This window comes from Salmo salar, chromosome 09 (assembly GCF_965601325.2).
Source record: "Salmo salar chromosome 09, fSalSal1, whole genome shotgun sequence".
Lineage (NCBI taxonomy): Eukaryota > Metazoa > Chordata > Actinopteri > Salmoniformes > Salmonidae > Salmo > Salmo salar.
The window spans coordinates 26,157,635-26,176,946 of record NC_138299.1 but is presented as its reverse complement, the minus strand read 5'-3'; the positions used below and the strand labels follow the sequence as shown (position 1 = coordinate 26,176,946).

General features: G+C 42.8%; 2 protein-coding genes across 4 annotated transcripts in view; one reads left to right on the top strand and one right to left on the bottom strand.

Moving 5' to 3' along the window:
• brf1a (BRF1 general transcription factor IIIB subunit a) overlaps positions 1–19,312 on the top strand; it is a 60,261-nt gene that overhangs the window by 2,342 nt on the left and 38,607 nt on the right. The window contains exons 3-6 of the mRNA XM_014210704.3: positions 4,278–4,358; positions 10,234–10,407; positions 14,337–14,368; positions 15,523–15,595. Coding sequence (XP_014066179.1) covers positions 4,278–4,358; positions 10,234–10,407; positions 14,337–14,368; positions 15,523–15,595 — 360 coding nt within the window. The remainder of the gene's footprint in view (positions 1–4,277; positions 4,359–10,233; positions 10,408–14,336; positions 14,369–15,522; positions 15,596–19,312) is intronic.
• On the bottom strand, positions 14,199–19,058 carry LOC106610963 (BTB/POZ domain-containing protein 6-B). Of its 3 annotated transcripts, none has more exons than XM_014210706.3 (5): positions 18,687–19,058; positions 18,193–18,466; positions 17,907–17,997; positions 17,695–17,813; positions 14,199–17,261 (listed from the first exon to the last, which is right to left on the bottom strand). In XM_014210706.3, the coding sequence occupies exons 1-5, from the start codon at positions 18,709–18,711 to the stop codon at positions 16,229–16,231; spliced, it is 1,542 nt and encodes a 513-aa protein (XP_014066181.1). In that variant the 5' UTR covers positions 18,712–19,058; the 3' UTR covers positions 14,199–16,228. The 3 variants fall into 3 exon arrangements, with proteins under 3 accessions (XP_014066181.1, XP_014066183.1, XP_014066180.1); XM_014210708.3 differs by having other exon boundaries at positions 18,714–19,058; XM_014210705.3 differs by having other exon boundaries at positions 18,193–19,058.

Sequence of the window (19,312 nt, the reverse complement as noted above, 5' to 3'; positions counted from 1 at the left end):
AAAGATGCCAATTACCCAAAACTATTTATTCCAATCAATTTAGCTAAATATCATGTGGCTGTCCATGGTACTTATTTCTGTGTGCGTGCGCAAGTAAAAAATGTTTTTGGACTCACCCTACGCCAATGCCATCCTCCTCTTTCATGTTGGCTAAATGGTCTATGGCTCTCATACAATACACTTAAAAAAATAAATAATCATAGGCTACCTAGCTAAAATGCTTGCTAGCCTTACTTCCTCGCATGGGCAACAATGGACCAGCTGAGTTAGCTAGCTATACTGAACAAAAACATAAACGAAACATGTCATGTTGGTCTCATGAGCTGAAATAAAAGATCCCAGAAATGTTCCATACACAGATTATTTCTCTCAAATTTAGTGTACAAATGTGTCTACATCCCTGTTAGTGAGCAATTCTTCTTTGCCAAGATAATCCATCCACCTGACAGGTGTAGCATATCAAGAAGCTGATATTACAGGTGCATCTTGTGCTGGGACAATATAAAGCCACTCTAAATTGTGCAGTTTTGTCACACAAAACAATGCCAAAGTTGTCTCAAGTTTTGAAGGAGCGTGCAATTGGCATGCTGACTGCAGGAATGTCTAACAGAGCTTTTGCCAGAGAATTGAATGTTCATTTCTCTCCCATAAGCTGCCTCCAATGTCCTTTTAGAGAATTTGGCAGTACATCCAACCGGCCTCACAACCCCAGACCACGTGTAACCACGCCAGCCCGGGACCTGCACATCTGGCATTCTTCACCTGCGGGATTGTCTGAGGTGGAGGGGGGTTTATTTCTGTCTGTAATAAAGCCATTTTTGTGGGGAAAAACTCATTCTGATTGGCTGGGCCTGCCTGCCCTCCCAGACCTACCCATGGCAGTGCCCCTGCTCAGTCATGTGAAATCCATAAATTAGGGCCCAATTTATTTCAATTGACTGATTTCCTTCCATGAACTGTAACTCAGAAAAATCTTTGAAATTGTTGCGCGTTGGATTTATATTTTTGTTCAGTATTGTTAACGTGAGCCTACTAGACTAATTCTAGGCTAGATATTGAACTTCAATCTTCTCAGGCCAGTGCCGCAATATATGAATTTATGGTTAGATCAGAATCGTTGTCATAATCATTGGCCTGTACAGAGAATTAAGTAAAAACCAGAAGTCCAATCTCCATCCATGACTTGACTTTTTCCACATTTTGTTGTTACAGCCTGAATTTAAAATGGATTAACCTTTTACGGCTAGGGGTTCCGCTAGCGGAATGTTTCGACAACATCCGGTGAAATGGCAGCGTGTGAAATATATAATTTTTTTTTTAAACGTTCATACATTCACAAGTGCAATACACCAAATTAAAGCTTAACTTCTTGTTAATCTAGCCACCGTGTCAAAAAGGCTTTACGGCGAAAGCAAACCATGCGATTATCTGAGGACAGCACCCCATCAAACAAACACATGACAATCATAATTCAACCCGCCAGGCGCGACACAAAACTCAGAAATAACGATATAATTCATGCCTTACCTTTGAAGATCTTCTTCTGTTGGCACTCCAATATGTCCCATAAACATCATAAATGGTCCTTTTGTTCGATAAATTCCGTCGTTATATCTCCAGAATGTCAATTTATTTGGCACGTTTGATTCCGCAAAACACCGTAAAAAGTTACCTGTAATGTTGATCCAAACATTTCAAACAACTTTAGGTATTTTTTTAACGTAAATAATCGCTAAAATTTAAGACGGGATAAACTGTGTTCAATACCGGCGAAAACAATGTGGAGCGAGCTTTCAGGTCGCTCGCCGAACCACAACAGTACACTAGACTCGACCCTCGTTCTGAACAGCCGTACTTCTTCATTACTCAAAAGAAAAACATCAACCAGTTTCTAAAGATTGTTGACATCCAGTGGAAGCGATAGGAACTGCAAGCAAGTGCCTTAGAAATCTAGATCCACATAGAAAACATATTGAAAACACTGCCACCTCAACAACAACAAAAATCCTGGCTGGTTTGTCCTCGGGGTTTCGCCTGCCAAATAAATTCTGTTATACTCAGACATTATTTTAACAGTTTTAGAAACTTTAGAGTGGTTTCTATCCAAATCTACCAATTATATGCATATACTAGCTTCTGGGCCTGAGTAGCAGGCAGTTTAGTTTGGGCACGCTTTTCATCCAAAATTCCGAATGCTGCTCCCTATCCTAAAAAAGTTAAATAGATTTTTTATTTTTTAGTTAGATTGGTGGTAAGGCCCTGCGATAGACTAGCGTCCTCTCAAGGTGGTGTACTTGTACATCAATCTGCCTCGCACTACAGAAACAGGCATCCTGCCCTATGAGCTGTTCTGGCTCTCGCAAGCCAAGGCTCGTGCAAGTCTACTTACTACACACAATACCCTAATATGACAAAGTGGAATTATGGTTTGCATTTCTTTTTTTATTAATTAAAAATGAAAAGATTTAATGTCTTTAGTCAATAAGTATTCAACCCCTTTGTTATGGTAAACCTAAAAGTTCAGGAGTAAATATGTGCTTGAGTCACAAGTTCCATGGACTCGCTCTGTGTGCAATAATAGTGTTTAACGTGATTTTTTTTTTAATGACCACCTCATCTCTGTACCTCACACACACAATTATCTGTAAGGTCCCTCAGTCAAGCAGTGAATTTCAAGCACAGATTCAACCACAAAGACCAGGGAGGTTTTCAAATGTTTCACGAAGAAGGCACCTATTGGTAGATTGGGGGGATAATAAAAATAAAAAGCAGTCATTGAATATCCCTTTGAGTATTTTAGGCCGTCATTGTAAATAAGAATTTGTTCTTAACTGACTTGCCTAGTTAAATAAATATAAATAATGAGGTTATTAATTACACTTTGGATGGTGTATCAGTACACCCAGTCACTACATAGATGCAGGCGTACTTCCTTACTCAGTTGCCGGAGAGGAAGGAAACTGCTCAGGAATTTCACCATGAGGCCAATGGTGACTTTAAAACAGCGTTTTAATGGCTTCGATAGAGAACTGAGTATGGGTCAACAGCATTATAGTTACTCCACAATACTAACCCAATTAACAGAAGGAAGCCTGTACAGAAGGAAAATATTCAAAAACCTGCATATTGTTTGCAACAAGGCACAAAAGTAATACTGCAAAAATTGTGGCAAAGCAATTAACTTTTTGTCCTGAATACAATGTGTTATGTTTGGGGCAAATCCAATACAACACATTACTGAGTACCATTCTCCATATTTTCAAGCATTGTGGTGGCTGCATCATGTTATGGGTGTGCTTGTAATTGTTGACTATTGGGGAGTTTTTCAGGATAAGAAAGAAACCGAATGGAGCTAAGCACTGGCAAAATCCTAGAGGAATGTCTGGTTGTCTGCTTTCCACCAGTACTTGGGAGAGGAAATTCAGCTTTCAGCAGGACAATAACCTAAAATACAAAGCCAAATCTACACTGGAGTAGCTTACCAAGAAGACAGTGAATGTTCCTGAGTGGCCGAGTGACAATTTTGACTTAAATTTGGTTGAAAATCTATGGCAAGACCTGAAAGTGGTTGTTTAGCAAGGATCAACAACCAATTTGACAGAGCTTGAAAAATGTTGAATAGAATAATGGGCAAATGTTGCACAATCCAGGAGTGAAGAGCTCTTCGAGATTTACCCAGAAAGACACAGCTGTAATCGCTGCAAAAGGTGATTCTAGCATGTATTGACTCAGAGGGTTGAATAGTTATCTAATCAAGATATTAGTGTTTCATTTTTCATACATTTTTAACAAATGTTAGATTTTCTTTTCTATAAATCGTTGACAAAAAAAATGACAATTATCCATTTTAATCCCACTTTGTAACACAACAAAATGTGGAAAAGGTAAAGGGTTGTGAATACTTTCTGAAGGCACTGTAAGCATTTTGCTGGACCCGCTATAACATCTGCTAAATTGTGTGTTAACAGTATCGTGATACTCGCTAGTACTGTGGAAAAGAAACAAAACATGAAGCAGATTTAACTTTATTCAGGAAAACAGCCCTAATGTTATTGTTATCATCCAGTCTCATATGTATTTATTTTCCAAGCTATGGCACACAATATCTCACATACAGCAGGTTTTTAAAGGACCAAAGAGTTGTCTGCTTTGTGTTTTCATTTTTGTTAAGGAGAAAAGGTTGGAAGTATCGTCACAGCCCTACTGTTTTGTAAATGTTAAAGATTGCGCTCTTGGTGTGTCGTGATGTAATGCTTCTCTCTTTCTCCTATTTATAGCCTCTGGAAGGAACCCCACTTTTGGGGAAGGGCTCTATACGGGCGTTGGAAGGGAGTCCCGGGCCCAGACCCTGCAGAACGGTGAGTTAATAATTAGGGGTCACCACTTGCATTCCTAAAGCATTGGTGTGCATGCATCATAATAACTCATTACACTTACAGCATGCATCATAATAACTCATTACACTTACAGCATGCATCATAAGAGCTCATTACACTTACAGCATGCATCGTCGTAACTCATTACACTTACAGCAGGCCTAATCCTCAAATGTGGGTGCACTAGGATATTAACCTTTGTTTTAATGCTGTCTTTCATGATGTCTTGAAAGTAAAGCATTTTGTCTTATACTAGACAGACTAAACTGATGCCATCTGCTTTACATGGTCCTCTTCCCCTCTTAAAGTGGCATCTGTATCGGCACCTTATTTCAGAAGCACAACAAACTTGGTAGGGACAACCCATTTCCTTTTAATGTCCAATGAGAGATTAACAGGGTGTGTCTACAGCAGAGCTTGGTTGGCACAAGCAAACATCCATTGCATGCTTGAATGCCTCAGGAAAGGGCTGATGTCATACGTTTCCTTTGTCTGGTCGGACACATTCAGTCAGTCTGTGTTGCCTAGTTTTGATGATTTCCTGTTTGTTTAGTCACGTTTATTTGGAAGTTACTTTTACTCGGCCATAGAATGTCAGTTATCTCCCAGTAACCTAATGTGAGTAGTCGTCTGCGGCTCCTGCTGCTCCCATGGTACTGATGATCAATATAGTGCTGGCTAACTGCTAAGCAAGAGAGAGAGAGAGAGAGTGTGTGTGTGTGGGGGGGGGGGGGGGCTTGCAAACATAGCACTGTCAGTGTGTCTGTAGGGATGAGACAGACGTTAGTCAGATTTTGTGGATGATGACTAATATATGTGTGTGTGTGAGAGGAGCAGAGAGACATATAGTTACAGCCGGGTATGAGTTTGTATGGGGTAATAGGTCTGTCATGCTGCGGGGAGATTTATAGTGTCTATGGAGCTCTGAAAGAACGAGTGGTGCTGTGAGGGAATGCTCTCCTCCATAAACATCCCAAGTGTCTGGCCAGGCCACCCTCTGCTCTCCCACCCACCCACCCACACTCTGATTAATGCAATCATCTTCCCCACTGGCACGGCTCCCGCCTCCCCCCGCCCCAACTCATCACGTCTCCTCACAATGACCAACAGGTTCCTTTTCCCATTACTGGAGAACATCTCATATGTCCTGCGTTCGACCCAAACTACCTCAATATATCGCTAGTGTGGGGCTTTCCAATTTTATCCAGCTGTCACAATAAATGTACCGGATGATGCTGGTTGGGGTTTGGAAAATGGATAGACAAAGCTGTATAGACAAAGCTGTATAGAAATCAGGATCTTTAGAGTTTGTCACAACTTGAGGGGAATGAGGAGGGAGTGGTATGAGTAGGGTTGCAAAGGGTCGGTAACTTTCCGGTACATTTCTGGAATTTTTCTGGGAATTTGCCATGGGAAGTTAAGCCCTGGAATTTGGGGAATTTTGCTTAAATTCATCAAAAAAGATAGCTTATAACAGTGAACCTTTGTGGGATACACGAGGCAATTCTAGGTCTTGTGGCATATTTTGGTGAAACTATCCCTAATTCAATGGAATTGCAACCCTTTGCATGCACAGTGCATTCTTCCATCACATGTACAGCTGATTCTCAAGATCTTGTGCACAAATGAGATGTTATTGAGCCCACACTATTACACTGTCTGAGCCAAGGACTACATGCTTTCTTGTAAGTTTTGATTACAATACTGTGTGGGGTGAATATATTTTATGACATACGTTATTTTTTGTTAACTAGTAAATAGTAGCCTACAACAAAGTGTGTTTAAATCATTTCTAACTTGTTAACTATTTCTGCTAGTTAGTTTTTACTACCATGTGGGTTTTTTTACTTTTCCCCCTAGTCATTACAGGAAAATGCCACAGGCACTATCTGATGTGTGGATACATTTCACTGCAGCTAATGTAGAAGGAAAAGCTGTGTACATTTGCAAATACTGTGCCAAATCATATGTGAAGAATGCAACAAAGATGCAGAATCATCTGGCCAAGTGCATAAAGTTCCCTCAGCGCTCACAACAAGCAACCTCTGACAAAAGTCCCCCTACTTCTATTCGAGGTGAAAATGATGAATCAGACACCTTATCCATAGCAACAGCTCATGGTCCTCCTGGAATCAGAGGTTTTTTGACTCAATGGAGGAACGTAGTCAGAGAAATGCTGATGAATGTCTTGCTCGAGCTGTGTATGCAACTTGTTCACCTCTGATGCTCACAGGCAATGTGTATTGGAAGAGATTTCTGAATATTATTCACCCAGCATACACCCCTCCAACCAGATATGCTTGATCTACTCATTTGCTGGATGCAGAGTTCAACAGAGTTCAAGTGAAGGTCAAGCAAATCATAGAGAAAGCAGACTGTATTGCTGATGGGTGGTCGAATGTTCGTGGGCAAGGAATAATTAACTACATCTCCACCCTTCAACCAGTATTCTACAAGAGCACAGACGCAAGGGACAACAGACACACTGGTCTGTCTCTACATTGCAGATGAGCTGAAGGCAGTCAATGACCTTGGATCACAGAAGGTATTTGCACTGGTGACAGACAATGCTGCGAACATGAAGGCTGCTTGGTCTAAAGTGGAGTCCTACCCTCACATCACACCCATTGGCTGTGCTGCTCATGCATTGAATCTGCTCTTCAAGGACATCAGGGCATTGAAAACAGTGGATACACTCTACAAGAGAGCCAAGGAAATGTTTAGGTATGTGAAGGGTCATCAAGTTATAGCAGCAATCTACCTCACCAAGCAAAGTGAGAAGAATAAGAGCACCACATTGAAGCTGCCCAGCAACACCCGTTGGGGTGGTGTTGTCATCATGTTTGACAGTCTCCTGGAGGGGAAGGAGTCTCTCCAAGAAATGGTCATATCACAGTCTGCCGATATGGACAATCCCATCAAGAGGACCCTCCTGGATTATGTATTTTGGGAGAGAGTGGTAGTAAGCAGCCTGAAACTCCTGAAACCTATAGCAGTAGCCATTGCACAGATTGAGGGAGACAATGCCATCCTGTCTGATGTTCAGACTCTGCTTGCAGATGTAAGAGAGGAGATCTTTACTGCCCTGCCCACTTCACTGTTGCTCCAAGCAGAGGAAACTGCAGTTCTGAAATGCATCAAAAAGCGTGAAGACTTCTGCTTGAAGCCCATACACGCCGCAGCGTACATGTTGGACCCCAAGTATGCATCCTGTCTGGTGCAGCAATCAACAAGGCCTATGGTGTCATCACTACCATGTCTCGCCACCTTGGCCTGGATAAGGGCAAGGTTCTTGGCAGTCTGGCGAAGTACACTTCCAAGCAAGGGCTTTGGGATGGAGATGCAAGATGGCAGTCGTGCCAACATATCTCATCAGCCACCTGGTGGAAGGGACTTTGTGCATCTGAGGCTCTTTCCGTTGTTTCCTCCATCATCCTCAAAATCCCACCCCCTCAGAGCGCAACTGGTCCTTGTTTGGGAACACGCACACCAAAGCAAGCAACAGGCTGACCAATACAAGGGTTGAACAATTGGTGGCCATCCGGGCAAATTCGAGGCTTTATGAGCCTGACAACGAGCCATCCTCAAGGTTGGAAAGTGACAGTGAAGATGAGGCCTCAGTCTGATGTTCAAGAGGTGGACATTGAGGAGGTCCAGGGAGAAGACATGAAAGCCTGAGAGGAAGACAGTCTAGAAACTAAAGCTTTGGTTATCATTGTATGTTGAAAACGTTTTTGGGAGATGCGATGGGTCATTGGGGATCATTCAATATTCCCTTTTGTTGTTCAGTGAAATCATCCCATGTGAAGTCAACTCATTTAATTTAAGTTCAATTCTTAACTAAATTGTTTTTTTATTTCTATTGGCAGGATTTAATAATTTGCAATTTTGTCTACTTATTAGGTAAAAGGTTTGTTTCTGTCTCCAATGCAAAAAAAAACATTACATTTTAAATGGTAGTAATATTAATTTGCATATATTCCTACAGAAAGTTTCCACCTCTGAAAATTCCCCAAAATGTGCATCCCTAGGTATGAGTAATTCTGGTGATGTGCGGATGCCCTATAATCTGAAGCAAAGGTAGGGGGAATATTTAACCTGTCTGGGAACCTGGGACGCTTGCGTCCCACCCTAGTCAACAGCCAGTGGAATCACGTTGCGCGAAATACAAATACCTCATAAATGCTATAACTTCAATTTCTCAAACATATGACTATTTTACACCATTTTATAGATACACCTCTCCTGAATCGAACCACATTGTCCGATTTCAAAAAGGCTTTACAGCAAAAGCAAAACATTACATTATGTTAGGAGAGTACCCTGCCAAAAAAAATCACACTGCCATTTTCAAAGCAACTAGCATGCATCGCAAATACCCAAAACACAGCTAAATGCAGCACTAACCTTTGACAATCTTCATCAGATGACACTCCTAGGACATCATGTTACACAATACATGCATTCTTTGTTCGATAAAGTTCATATTTATATATAAAAACAGCATTTTACATCGGCGCGTGACGTTCAGAAAATATTTTCCCTCAAATGCTTCCGGTGAATCAGCGCTACAATTTACAAAATTACTATTCGAAAACATTGTTAAAATGTAATATTGTCATTCAAAGAATTATAGATTAACATCTCGTGAATGCAACCGCATTGCCAGATTTAAAAATAACTTTACTGGGAAATCACACTTTGCAATAAACGAGGTGGTATGCTCAGAAAAATAGGCTAGGCGATACAGATTAGCGCCATCTTGGAACCATCTAAAATCATATAAACTATTGTAAATATTCCCTTACCTTTGATTATATTCATCAGAAGGCACTTCCAGAAATCCCAGGTCCACAACAAATGTAGTTTTGTTCGAAAAAGTTAATAATTTATGTCCCAATAGCTCTTTCTTGTTAGCGCGTTCCGAAGGCTACTCATAATGTACTGTAGCACGCGGGACTTGTCGCCACGAAAGAGCAAAAAATATATATTTACGTTCGTTCAAACATGTCAAACGTTGTATAACATAAATCTTTAGGGCCTTTTTCAACCAGAGCTTCAATAATATTCAAGGCGGACGATTGCATTGTCTTACTAAACGTTTCGGGAACAAAAGGGTTCCCATGGGCGCCCGTGTCATAGTAGTAATGGCCCTCCCCCTGTGACCAACTTTCCAAGCCTCTCTTTCGGTCAGTTTCTACCATAGAAGACTCAAACCACTTTGTAAAGACTGTTGACATCTAGTGGAAGCCTTAGGAAGTGCTAAATGAATCCTAACTCACGGTGTTTCTCATAGGCAAAGTGTTGAAGGTGATTCCACAAATCAGATTTCCACTTCCTGCATGGAATCTTCTCAGGTTTTGGCCTGCCATATGAGTTCTGTTATACTCAGACACCATTCAAACAGTTTTAGAAACTTTAGTGTTTTCTATCCAAATCTACTAATTATATGCATATTCTAGTTACTGGGCAGGAGTAGTAACCAGATTAAATCAGGTATGTTTTTTTTATCCGGCCATGCAAATACTGCCCCCTACCCCCAACAGGTTAATCACAGTAAGATGTTGCATTACCTCAGCAGCAGTAGTTTGCCACACCCATCTCACGAGTACCTGTGTGTATTCACTGGGACATCTGATTGTGTATAATGTCTGAGTGTTTTCATGAAAAGTTAATCAGGAGAGTGAAGGGCACACTGATTTCGAAACACCTGAACTGAACGTCAGGGTAATTACAATCCCTGTCGTGTGTGGATCTTTGTCTACTCTGTTTATTATATGCCTTAAGTGCCTATGAGGGTGCGTCTGAGTGTACGACTTCGAACTGTGTGTCATAACATGTCTGTGTTTGTCTCCAGGGAGACGTCAGATCAACACGCTGGGTCACCAGCTGCAGCTGAACCAGCACTGCCTGGACACGGCCTTCAACTTCTACAAGATGGCCGTGTGTAAACGCCTGACACGGGGCCGAAGGGTGGCCCACGTGGTGGCCGCATGCCTCTACCTGGTCTGCAGGACGGAAGGGACACCTCGTATCCTTACACACTGCAGAGAGGGGTGGGGGAGTAACAGAGGAAGGAGGGAAGGGGTTGATTTGAAAAAAGGGGAATGGAAAAGGTTTATGCTACAACCAAATAGTTGTTACCATTATACACTACACGACCAAAAGTATGTGGACACCTGCTCGTCGAACATCTCATTCCAAACTCATGGGCATTAATATGGAGTTGGTCCCCCCTTTGCTGGTATAACAGCCTCCACTCTTCTGGGAGGGCTTTCCACTAGATGTTGAAACAGTGCTGTGGAGACTTGCTTCCATTCAGCCACAAGACAATTAGTGAGGTCGGGCACTGATGTGTGTTGATTAGGCCCGGCTCGCAGTTGGCGTTCCAATTCATCCCAAAGGTGTTCGATGGGGTTGAGGTCAGGGCTCTGTGCAGGCCAGTCAAGTTCTTCCACACCTATCTCGACAAACCATTTCTGTATGCACCTTGCTTTGTGCACGGGGCGCGGCATCATCATGATGATACAGGAAAGGGCCGTTCACAAACTGTTGCCACAAAGTTGGAAGCACAGAGTTGTCTAGAATGTTATTGTATGCTGTAGCATTAAGATTTTCCTTCACTGGAACTAAGGGGCTTAGCTCGAACCATGAAAAACAGCCCCAGACTACTATTCCTCCTCCACCAAACTTTACAGTTGTCACTATGCATTCGAGCAGGTAGCGTTCTCCTGGCATCCGCCAAACCCAGAATCATCCGTCGGACTGCCAGATGGTTAAGCGCGATTCATCACTCCAGAGAACGTGTTTCCACTGCTCCAATGTCGTCGAGCTTTACACTACTCCAGCCAACGCTTGGCATTGCGCATGGTGATCTTAGGCTTGTGTGCAGCTTCTCAGTCATGGAAATCCATTTCATTAAGCTCCCGACGAAGAGTTATTTTGCTGACGTTGCTTCCAGAGGCAGTTTGGAACTCGGTAGTGAGTGTTGCAACCGAGGACAGACAATTTTTACGCGATACGTGTTTCAGCGGTCTAGTTTTGTGAGCTTGTGTAGCCTACCACTTAGCGGCTGTGCCGTTGCTCCTAGATGTTTCCACTTCACAATAACAGCACTTACAGTTGACCCGGGCAGAAATTTGATGAACTGACTTGTTGGAAAGGTGGTATCCTATGACCGTGCCACGTTGAAAGTCACTGAGCTCTTCAGTGAGGCCATTCTACTGCCAATGTTTGTCTTTGGAGATTGCATGGCTGTTTGCTCAATTTTATACACCTGTCAGCAAATGGTGTGGCTGAAATAGCCAAATCCACTTATTTGAAGGGGTGTCCACATACTTTTGTGTATATACAGTGCATTTGAAAAGTATTCAGACCACTTCCCTTTTTCCACATTTTTGTTACGTTATAGCCTTATTCTAAAATAGGTTTTTATTTTAAAAAATTAACCTGTTTTTGCTTTGTCATTATGGGGTGTTGTGTGTAGATTGAGGGGGGAAAAACAATTGAATCCATTTTAGAATCAGGCTGTAACGTAACAAAATGTGGAAAAAGGGAAGGGGTCTGAATACTTTCCGAATGCACTAGGGCTGACCTCAGGAGCAAAAATAAATACATATTCTCTCATGGTGTACAAGATATGTCTGATTCGCGCTGTGGACTGATCCATTGTGGAGGTCGTGGGAATGGAACAGTCCAGTCTAAGACGGGCTACTGAAATTGTATATGGTTATATTACATAAGAACAATGGCGCAACACTCATAAAAATAATATTTTATAACATGCGTTTTCCTTTCGTTGGATAGAGGCCGCTGTCAGTGGTTCTGAAACACATCAGTGCACTGTTGGCGCCTAGGCCATGTTGCTTTGTGCGTAATAGCAAAGTTAACCAGCATATTGGTGTTGAGAACAATGCCGGAGGCAGCTGCAGAATGAGGAGATGGTTTGGTATGATTTAGAAACTTGGGAACCAAGCTTGAGTTATCAATGCGGCCCTATCACCTTGACATGTTGAAATATTGTATCTTCACGCCTAGAATTAAAAACCTCCAGGCTTGCGTCATAACTCAATTTATTGGGAAGATAATAATTACAGGGGGCAGTTTGAGAGAAAACGAATCCCATCCGAATCATCCTCTGGAATAACTGACATTTTTGAGTAATAATGACATAACCAACGTTCTAGTAATACTAGTCCTGTGTGAACAGGTCTTTGGACACGTGCATGTGATGCATACTGTCACATAAAGAGAGCAAGGGTTGAGAGAATATAGAGTTTTTCCTAAACAAATTAGGTATTTCGGTAACAGAACTTTTTAGTCGGAAATGGCTGTTATAATATTGCGTCTTCAGAAACATGGACAGAGCGACTAACACTTTGGTCTGTGGTGGTCGCTGCAGCAGGGAGGAGAGCGAGACAACGGATGCTAGTCTGAGCCCGGCCCGGCCCGGCCCAGCACAATCAAATCAATTAATCAACCGTGTGCTTAAAGCATCAGACAAACTCAGTGAATACAGTTGATTTGATTAAAACACATAGGATGTGTCAATATATGGAAAAATACACATTTAAAAATGTCAACCAATCAATTGGTTGAAAGAACAGAACTCTTGGTCGACCAAGATTTTTTTTTTTTCGGGGACATGACTTGTGGTAATGTGTTTCACTCAGTACCCATTTCTGTACTGTCCTAATATTAAGCAGATCAGCTTTTATATCCCATTGTACGGCTGTTGGTTTATCGTTTCCTGTCATTGACTGAGTATGATATGGTTATGTAACAGCCAGTGGTTTCACAGGAAGGGCAGGGGACAGTTTTATCTGCTAGAACAGGAGGGAGCAGAGCAAAGCCTTTCCCATTACATTGTTTACGTGGGTCGTGGGTGAGGGTTGGAAAAAGAAAAAATGCACTTTTCCACAGTTGGGGAAAACAATCTGTAGAACTTTGACAGAGGACTGGAATGATGAGTAGAGAACAAGGAATCAAGAGGCAAACATTGTTCAGTGTCTAGCAGCTGAAATGGCATGGCGCTCAGTGAAGGGACATCTGGATATTTGCAATGATTGCTCAGTGGGCCCTCAATTTAATGCTAGTTAATACATTTAATGGGATCATTCCCACAGATGCTGTGTTGTTGGGAAGGGCCAGGTTATGGTCACATTCATGACCTTGATGAATGACAGCCAAGTATTCACGTCAAAATGAAACCTCCATGTTTTATAGGCAGGGCTTGGAAGTAAGCTCCCTCCCTCCTTCCCCATACTACTGAAATGGTAAAACAGGATGCTTGTAGCAACTGTTATCTCTGAGAAAATCAGCTGCACAGAGGGACTTGTTTTCATTATTATAATGACTTGTCTGTAATCTCATATCGAGACTGTATGATTATCTTTTCCATTTCAGTGGGGACCATAATCCCATTGTGAGGCTTTTTAAAGAGGTTTGTCGCTAAACTACTTTGGCTGCCCCTGGACACGTGCACCTGTCACCAGAGACTGATGCAGGGGCTGTGTTGGTCACCAGGAGACAAGTGTCTCCAGAGGCTGATTTGGGGGGGGGGGATTCTCCAGAAGCTGTTGCTCAGTATATATAGAAATGCTGCTGGCCTGAGGTGACACTTTCAATTAATGTACACTGTTGGCTGCACCAGAAATTATCCTGAAAATGTATTTTTTTTTTTTTTTAGTCATTTAGCAGACGCTCTTATCCAGAGCGACTTACAGTGCATACATTACAATGCATACATTTCATTTCATACAATTTTTTTCTTCTTCGTATTTCATATTCTAACATCTGTAATATTGTATTAATGAATGCTGGTTAGGAAGTGTGAAATACTTTTTATTGAAAATAACAAACATACTTGGCTGTACCATTTGCAGAGAATGGAAACCCAATTGATGTAATTGTGTAGTGTATTATCTTGTGGTTTTATTGATTTAACCCACCCCTTTACAGACATGCTTCTTGACCTCAGTGACCTCCTGCAGGTGAGTTTCCAATGAGTAGGCCTACACAAATGTTTCTCCATCTTTCTTCAACTCTGATCGAGTGTTTGCACTTCGACATTGACATTTAGCCCTTTTTTTGTTTGTTGGGAGATAAATAAAAACCTCTTCTGAAATATAATTGAACAGTCGGATACATCAAGGATGCTTCTTTTTATATTTTAAGTATAAATGATCCCATTCCCACACTGACCATTTATTTTTTTAACCTTCATTTAACTAGGCAAGTCAGTTAAGAACACATTCTTATTTTCAATGACGGCCTAGGAACGGTGGGTTAACTGCCTTGTTCAGGGGCAGAACGACAGATTTGTACCTTGTCAGCTCAGGGATTCGAACTTGCAACCAACCTTTCGGTTACTAGTCCAACGCTCTAACCACTAGGCTACGCTGCCTAGTGGTTAGATATAACATCCAACAAGATGGAAGTTGGCTTATGCAGTATGTTGAGCTTTGTAACTAAAGCCAAGGACTGTATAAATATACGCCCACATTTTTGTTCTACGTATAAAGTCAGTGTTAGGGTGGAGGGACATTTCTCAGACACAGCTGGTCAGTTGTATTTTTATGCTCTCAGCTGTCCTTGGAAGAGCTGACCCTACCCCCTGGTATTTGAAGGGTAGGAGTGTGCTATCCAGTCAAGGATCAGTGTGCTATGGGTAGATATTCCACAAATCCCCAGTTTGTGGTGCCCCACCCAGGCCAGTGATCACTGCCCTCCTCTCCCATGGGAATGGGAAGGCATTGTGACCCACCTCCCATCAATCTTTGAATCAGCTGTGTAGTGCTAGGGTTAAGAACCAAAACATGCACCCAGGGTGGGCCCCGGGACTTGTTTGGGAAACGCTGCCCTAAGGTCTGGAGCGTTAGCTGGAAAGAATGAGATGGTCGGAGATCAGGGGCTAGAAACTAGAGCTTTAGTCTACCCCTGTTCTGGAGAATCGATGGGCTTTCTAGATAGTACATCAGTTTAGCTTTGAGTTACTTACTAGAACAGATTTGATCACGAGCTACTCAATTGTTAAGTAACTCTGGATCATGTTATGAGGACATTGTGGACTTGACAGGGTGGGTTTCAGTGAAAGTTGCACTACCCTCCTGTATTTCTGCTCTTTATTCTCTTTTCCCTCCCTCAGGTAAATGTTTACGTCCTGGGTAGAACCTTCCTGATCCTGGCCAGAGAGCTCTGCATCAATGCCCCTGCCATAGGTACCTACCGTCTCCCTGCAATACTGTTGAATGTCTTTTTTGGAGAAATGCTGTTGGTTTAAGTTTTGTCTTGCTACTGAGAACCAAACCTATTTACCACTTATTAAAAGTGGTCAAATTAGTGACTTTGCGCCAACAAAGGCGTCATGAAGGTTTGACCACATCACTTCTACCAACCTGCCTGTAGGACTCATCTGTGTACCTAGAGGGTGCTCTAACAACAAAATAATCCCTCAAACAAATTTCACACATGCAAGCGAGTTATATAATGATGAGCAGCAACATCTGTGGCTTATCTCGCATAACTTTTATGATTTTCTGCAGGTTCATAAGCTCTCGCACAGAACATCAGGGTTGATCAGCATCAAGCCACAAACCATATAACCGTACTTTATGTACAAAAAAACCATTGCAGAGGCTGTCCACAAGTGCAATACGACTTTTTACAAGGGACTGCTTTTTGCAGTTAATAATTCAAATAAGTTTAAAATAAATAACAGCATTCCTTCACTTAAAAATAGTATTTTGTTTAGTGACATACCGTAGTGTCTTAATGCTACATTATTTAGAAGGCTTAAACATATGGATGTACAGTCCATATGTCCTCTACTTGTCCGTTATGACCAGTTCAGTTTATGCATAGAATACCAGCTCTGGGATCTGTCCCCCCTGCACCCCAGTCCCGTTGGTACTGTCCGAGGAGCACTGGAACTGAAATGTCACTTTTCCACACTGTACTTCTGTCATGCCCTCCTGGCCGAAATAGCTCAGCTCATTCCCGTCCAGCACGGCACTCACCGTATAGAAGACATCCTGCTCCACCTGAACCGGGTTTTCAAACCATACAGAAAATGTATTGCTTGATCCGTCCGATACAAACTTGGTCAGGTTCTGTGCTAGGGTCACCCGTTGACGCTTCAGTTCAATCTTGACGCTGTACTCTGCCTTCCCACCACTTGACCCGTACAGGCCCAGTCCAGCAATAAAGATCCGCTTGTCCACTGCAAACTGGATGCTGTCACAGCGGCCCCTGTAGCGCCACTGGTTGCTCCGGTAGGCTGACGACTGGAAGCGGTGGCACTTCTGGGGTGCCAGGCCCTGCCTCTGTGCCAGTGGGAAGTCCAGATTGGGCTTGGTGGCCGCTGTGTACCACAGGAAGACGTCATGCGTTTCCTCCAGTGTCAGGATGTCTGACTGGGCTGCCCCATCAGCGAACTCTTCCAGGGTCATAGTGGGTATGCGCACCAGGTAGAGTGCCTTGCCCAGGACAGATCTCTTGTTGCGGGTGGTTTCTCCCAGTCCTTGCCTCTTACACTCTGCTGTGGCCCAACTCATGACAGCATCAAAGACCACCACCTCCTTGGTGTTGAGGGTCTCTCTCTGCAGGATGATCTCCAGGGTCTGCAGGTCAATCTCACAGAAGCCCTCTGCGCCCAGGGCCAGCTCGGCCTGCGCATCAATCACCTCCCAGCAGCGCCGTGTCAGCTCAGGCTCCTCAAACAGACGGCTCTGGGACAGCAGCACACAGGCGTTCTTGGCCTCCAGGCTGGTCTCCAGGAAGGTGACGCAGGCCTTGGCCAGGGCGGGTACAATGTACTTCTTGGCAGCGTACAGGGTGGCCAGCACGGTGTCGGCCTCCAGGTCTATCGCATCACTGTACATGTACCTGAAGGGGACAAAATGGAGGAATAGAATGAGATTCTAGTTTAGTAAAGAAGGCAGATCATCAGCATGTGGAGAATTCATGACGGCTATTCCTTCTAGGAAATTAAGATGTGGACTTGGCACAGCTTCCACTATTCTCCCAAGTGGATAAAAAGCAGCAACGTTTCATTGCATTGGCGTTGTATGACGAATTGTTATAGTATCAACAAAAAGTCATTATCCTCTAGACTGCTTATTCCCTCTGGGTAAATCATTGGCTTTGAATGAGAAATGTTTCAAGATGAACAAAGAGCAAAGAAACCAGCAATTACAGTTCTCTACAGTGCTCCCTGTGCCCTTTGAGCTAGCATTTTGGCACTTGTCTTGCTTTGGATGTGTAATTTATTTTGAAGTGACATTGTGCTGGTCATGTTTAATATGAGTGAGTGGCTTACTTCAGCAGAATTAGAAAAGCAGCAGGTTCGACATCTGGGATATGGATTTCGGACGACTCCTCTGCAAGATCCCCGTAAAACATGGCACAGAAGACCGAGCTACCCACTGCCAGCACATACTGGAGGGAAAGAAAACGGACACATGATTAGTCACTCATCATAGGCGTGATGGTTCAGAAAAGTCAACTTCTCCAAATAGAGAGGGAGCTTACCTTGTGCGCTGGCACTTTCTTAGATTCACCGAAGGGACCAACAATGAAATGGATATCGGCCATGAGTTCATTGTTGAACATCACCGCGTTCCTAGAAGGGAGAAAATTTGTCAATGAGATATGACAACTTGGGCTATTCCATAAAAGGCTTTTGCAAGACAATATTATAGCATGCCCTACACAATGGAGCATTATAAATTGTGATTCCAATTATGGACATTGACTTGGTTTACAATAGCCATCTTTGAACTAAATCGAAATAATATAAGTAAGAAGCTGAGACTACCTCTCCCGTAGCGTGGGGTGAGAGGACTGCCAGCTCGGAGGTTCGACGTTGTTGTTGTTTATGTTTTGCTGGGTGGTCGGTGTTGTTGCAGTGGTTGTTGACTGGGTGACCTGCACATTGCTTTTCTTGTCAGTGCCGGTCACCGTAGTACCGTTGTTGGTCGCAGGGTACAGTTCTGCAGCCATCTTCTTCTTCAAGGACAGGGTTAGAATATCATAGCATACTGGTAACCTGCTTGTGTGTTTCCCAGTCGTTTTAGACTTTTTCAGTGTTTCTGGAAGTAAGAGTAAAAAAGTCAGACACTTCATGATCCGACCATGATGGAGCAACCTGCAATCTGCCGTTGGCATCGGCACACAAAGCGTTGGCCCTTTCCCTAAAAATAAACCACGAACTCCAGGATCTACTATTAATCTGCGTTGACAATTGATACACAAATCGTGACCTTTAGATGCAAGTGTTGCATAAATTCAGCGATTAAGAAGTCTACGAACCCCGAATCAATTGTAAGAGAAACATACAAAATATCCGTCCTGTGATTGAGGTTGTATAACAAGTTCAAGCAGAATACTCCTTTCTCATGTCATCCTCTCTTGCCACTGAGCTCTCCCCGAAACGTATTGTTTCCCTTTTTTGTGCGGATGGTAAATACAGATAATCGTTGCTCGCTTGGAGTCCGCTGTTTTCCTGCGCAAATCCTGGCAGATGTTTTTCTCGAAAAGCTACTGATCAACGAGGAAAAGGCGCGGGTTCCTCTTTAGCTGATGTATGGATACGATGTGAATTATAATTTGTCGGGTCTGGCGTTTTAGTTGCAGTGATTTTTATTTTTTATTTGATATAATCCTCTCGGACGCCCAGCTCGCTGCCAACAACAAATCAGATTTACCCATACTGTCAACGTCAGAAGCGCCTCCTCCAAGCCTCTGACCAGCTCTCGCTAATGCTGCGTTTGTAACTAAGTGGGAGGTGCTAATTTACCAGTTGTGAAGTCGTTAATACCAGTTGGATGCATTCACGTACTTTGAAGTAATTGAGAAACGCCAATTGGCTAATGGCCAACAAGCAATATAAACCATGAACTAAAAGTACACCTATCATGTTTGTAAACAAATTAGAG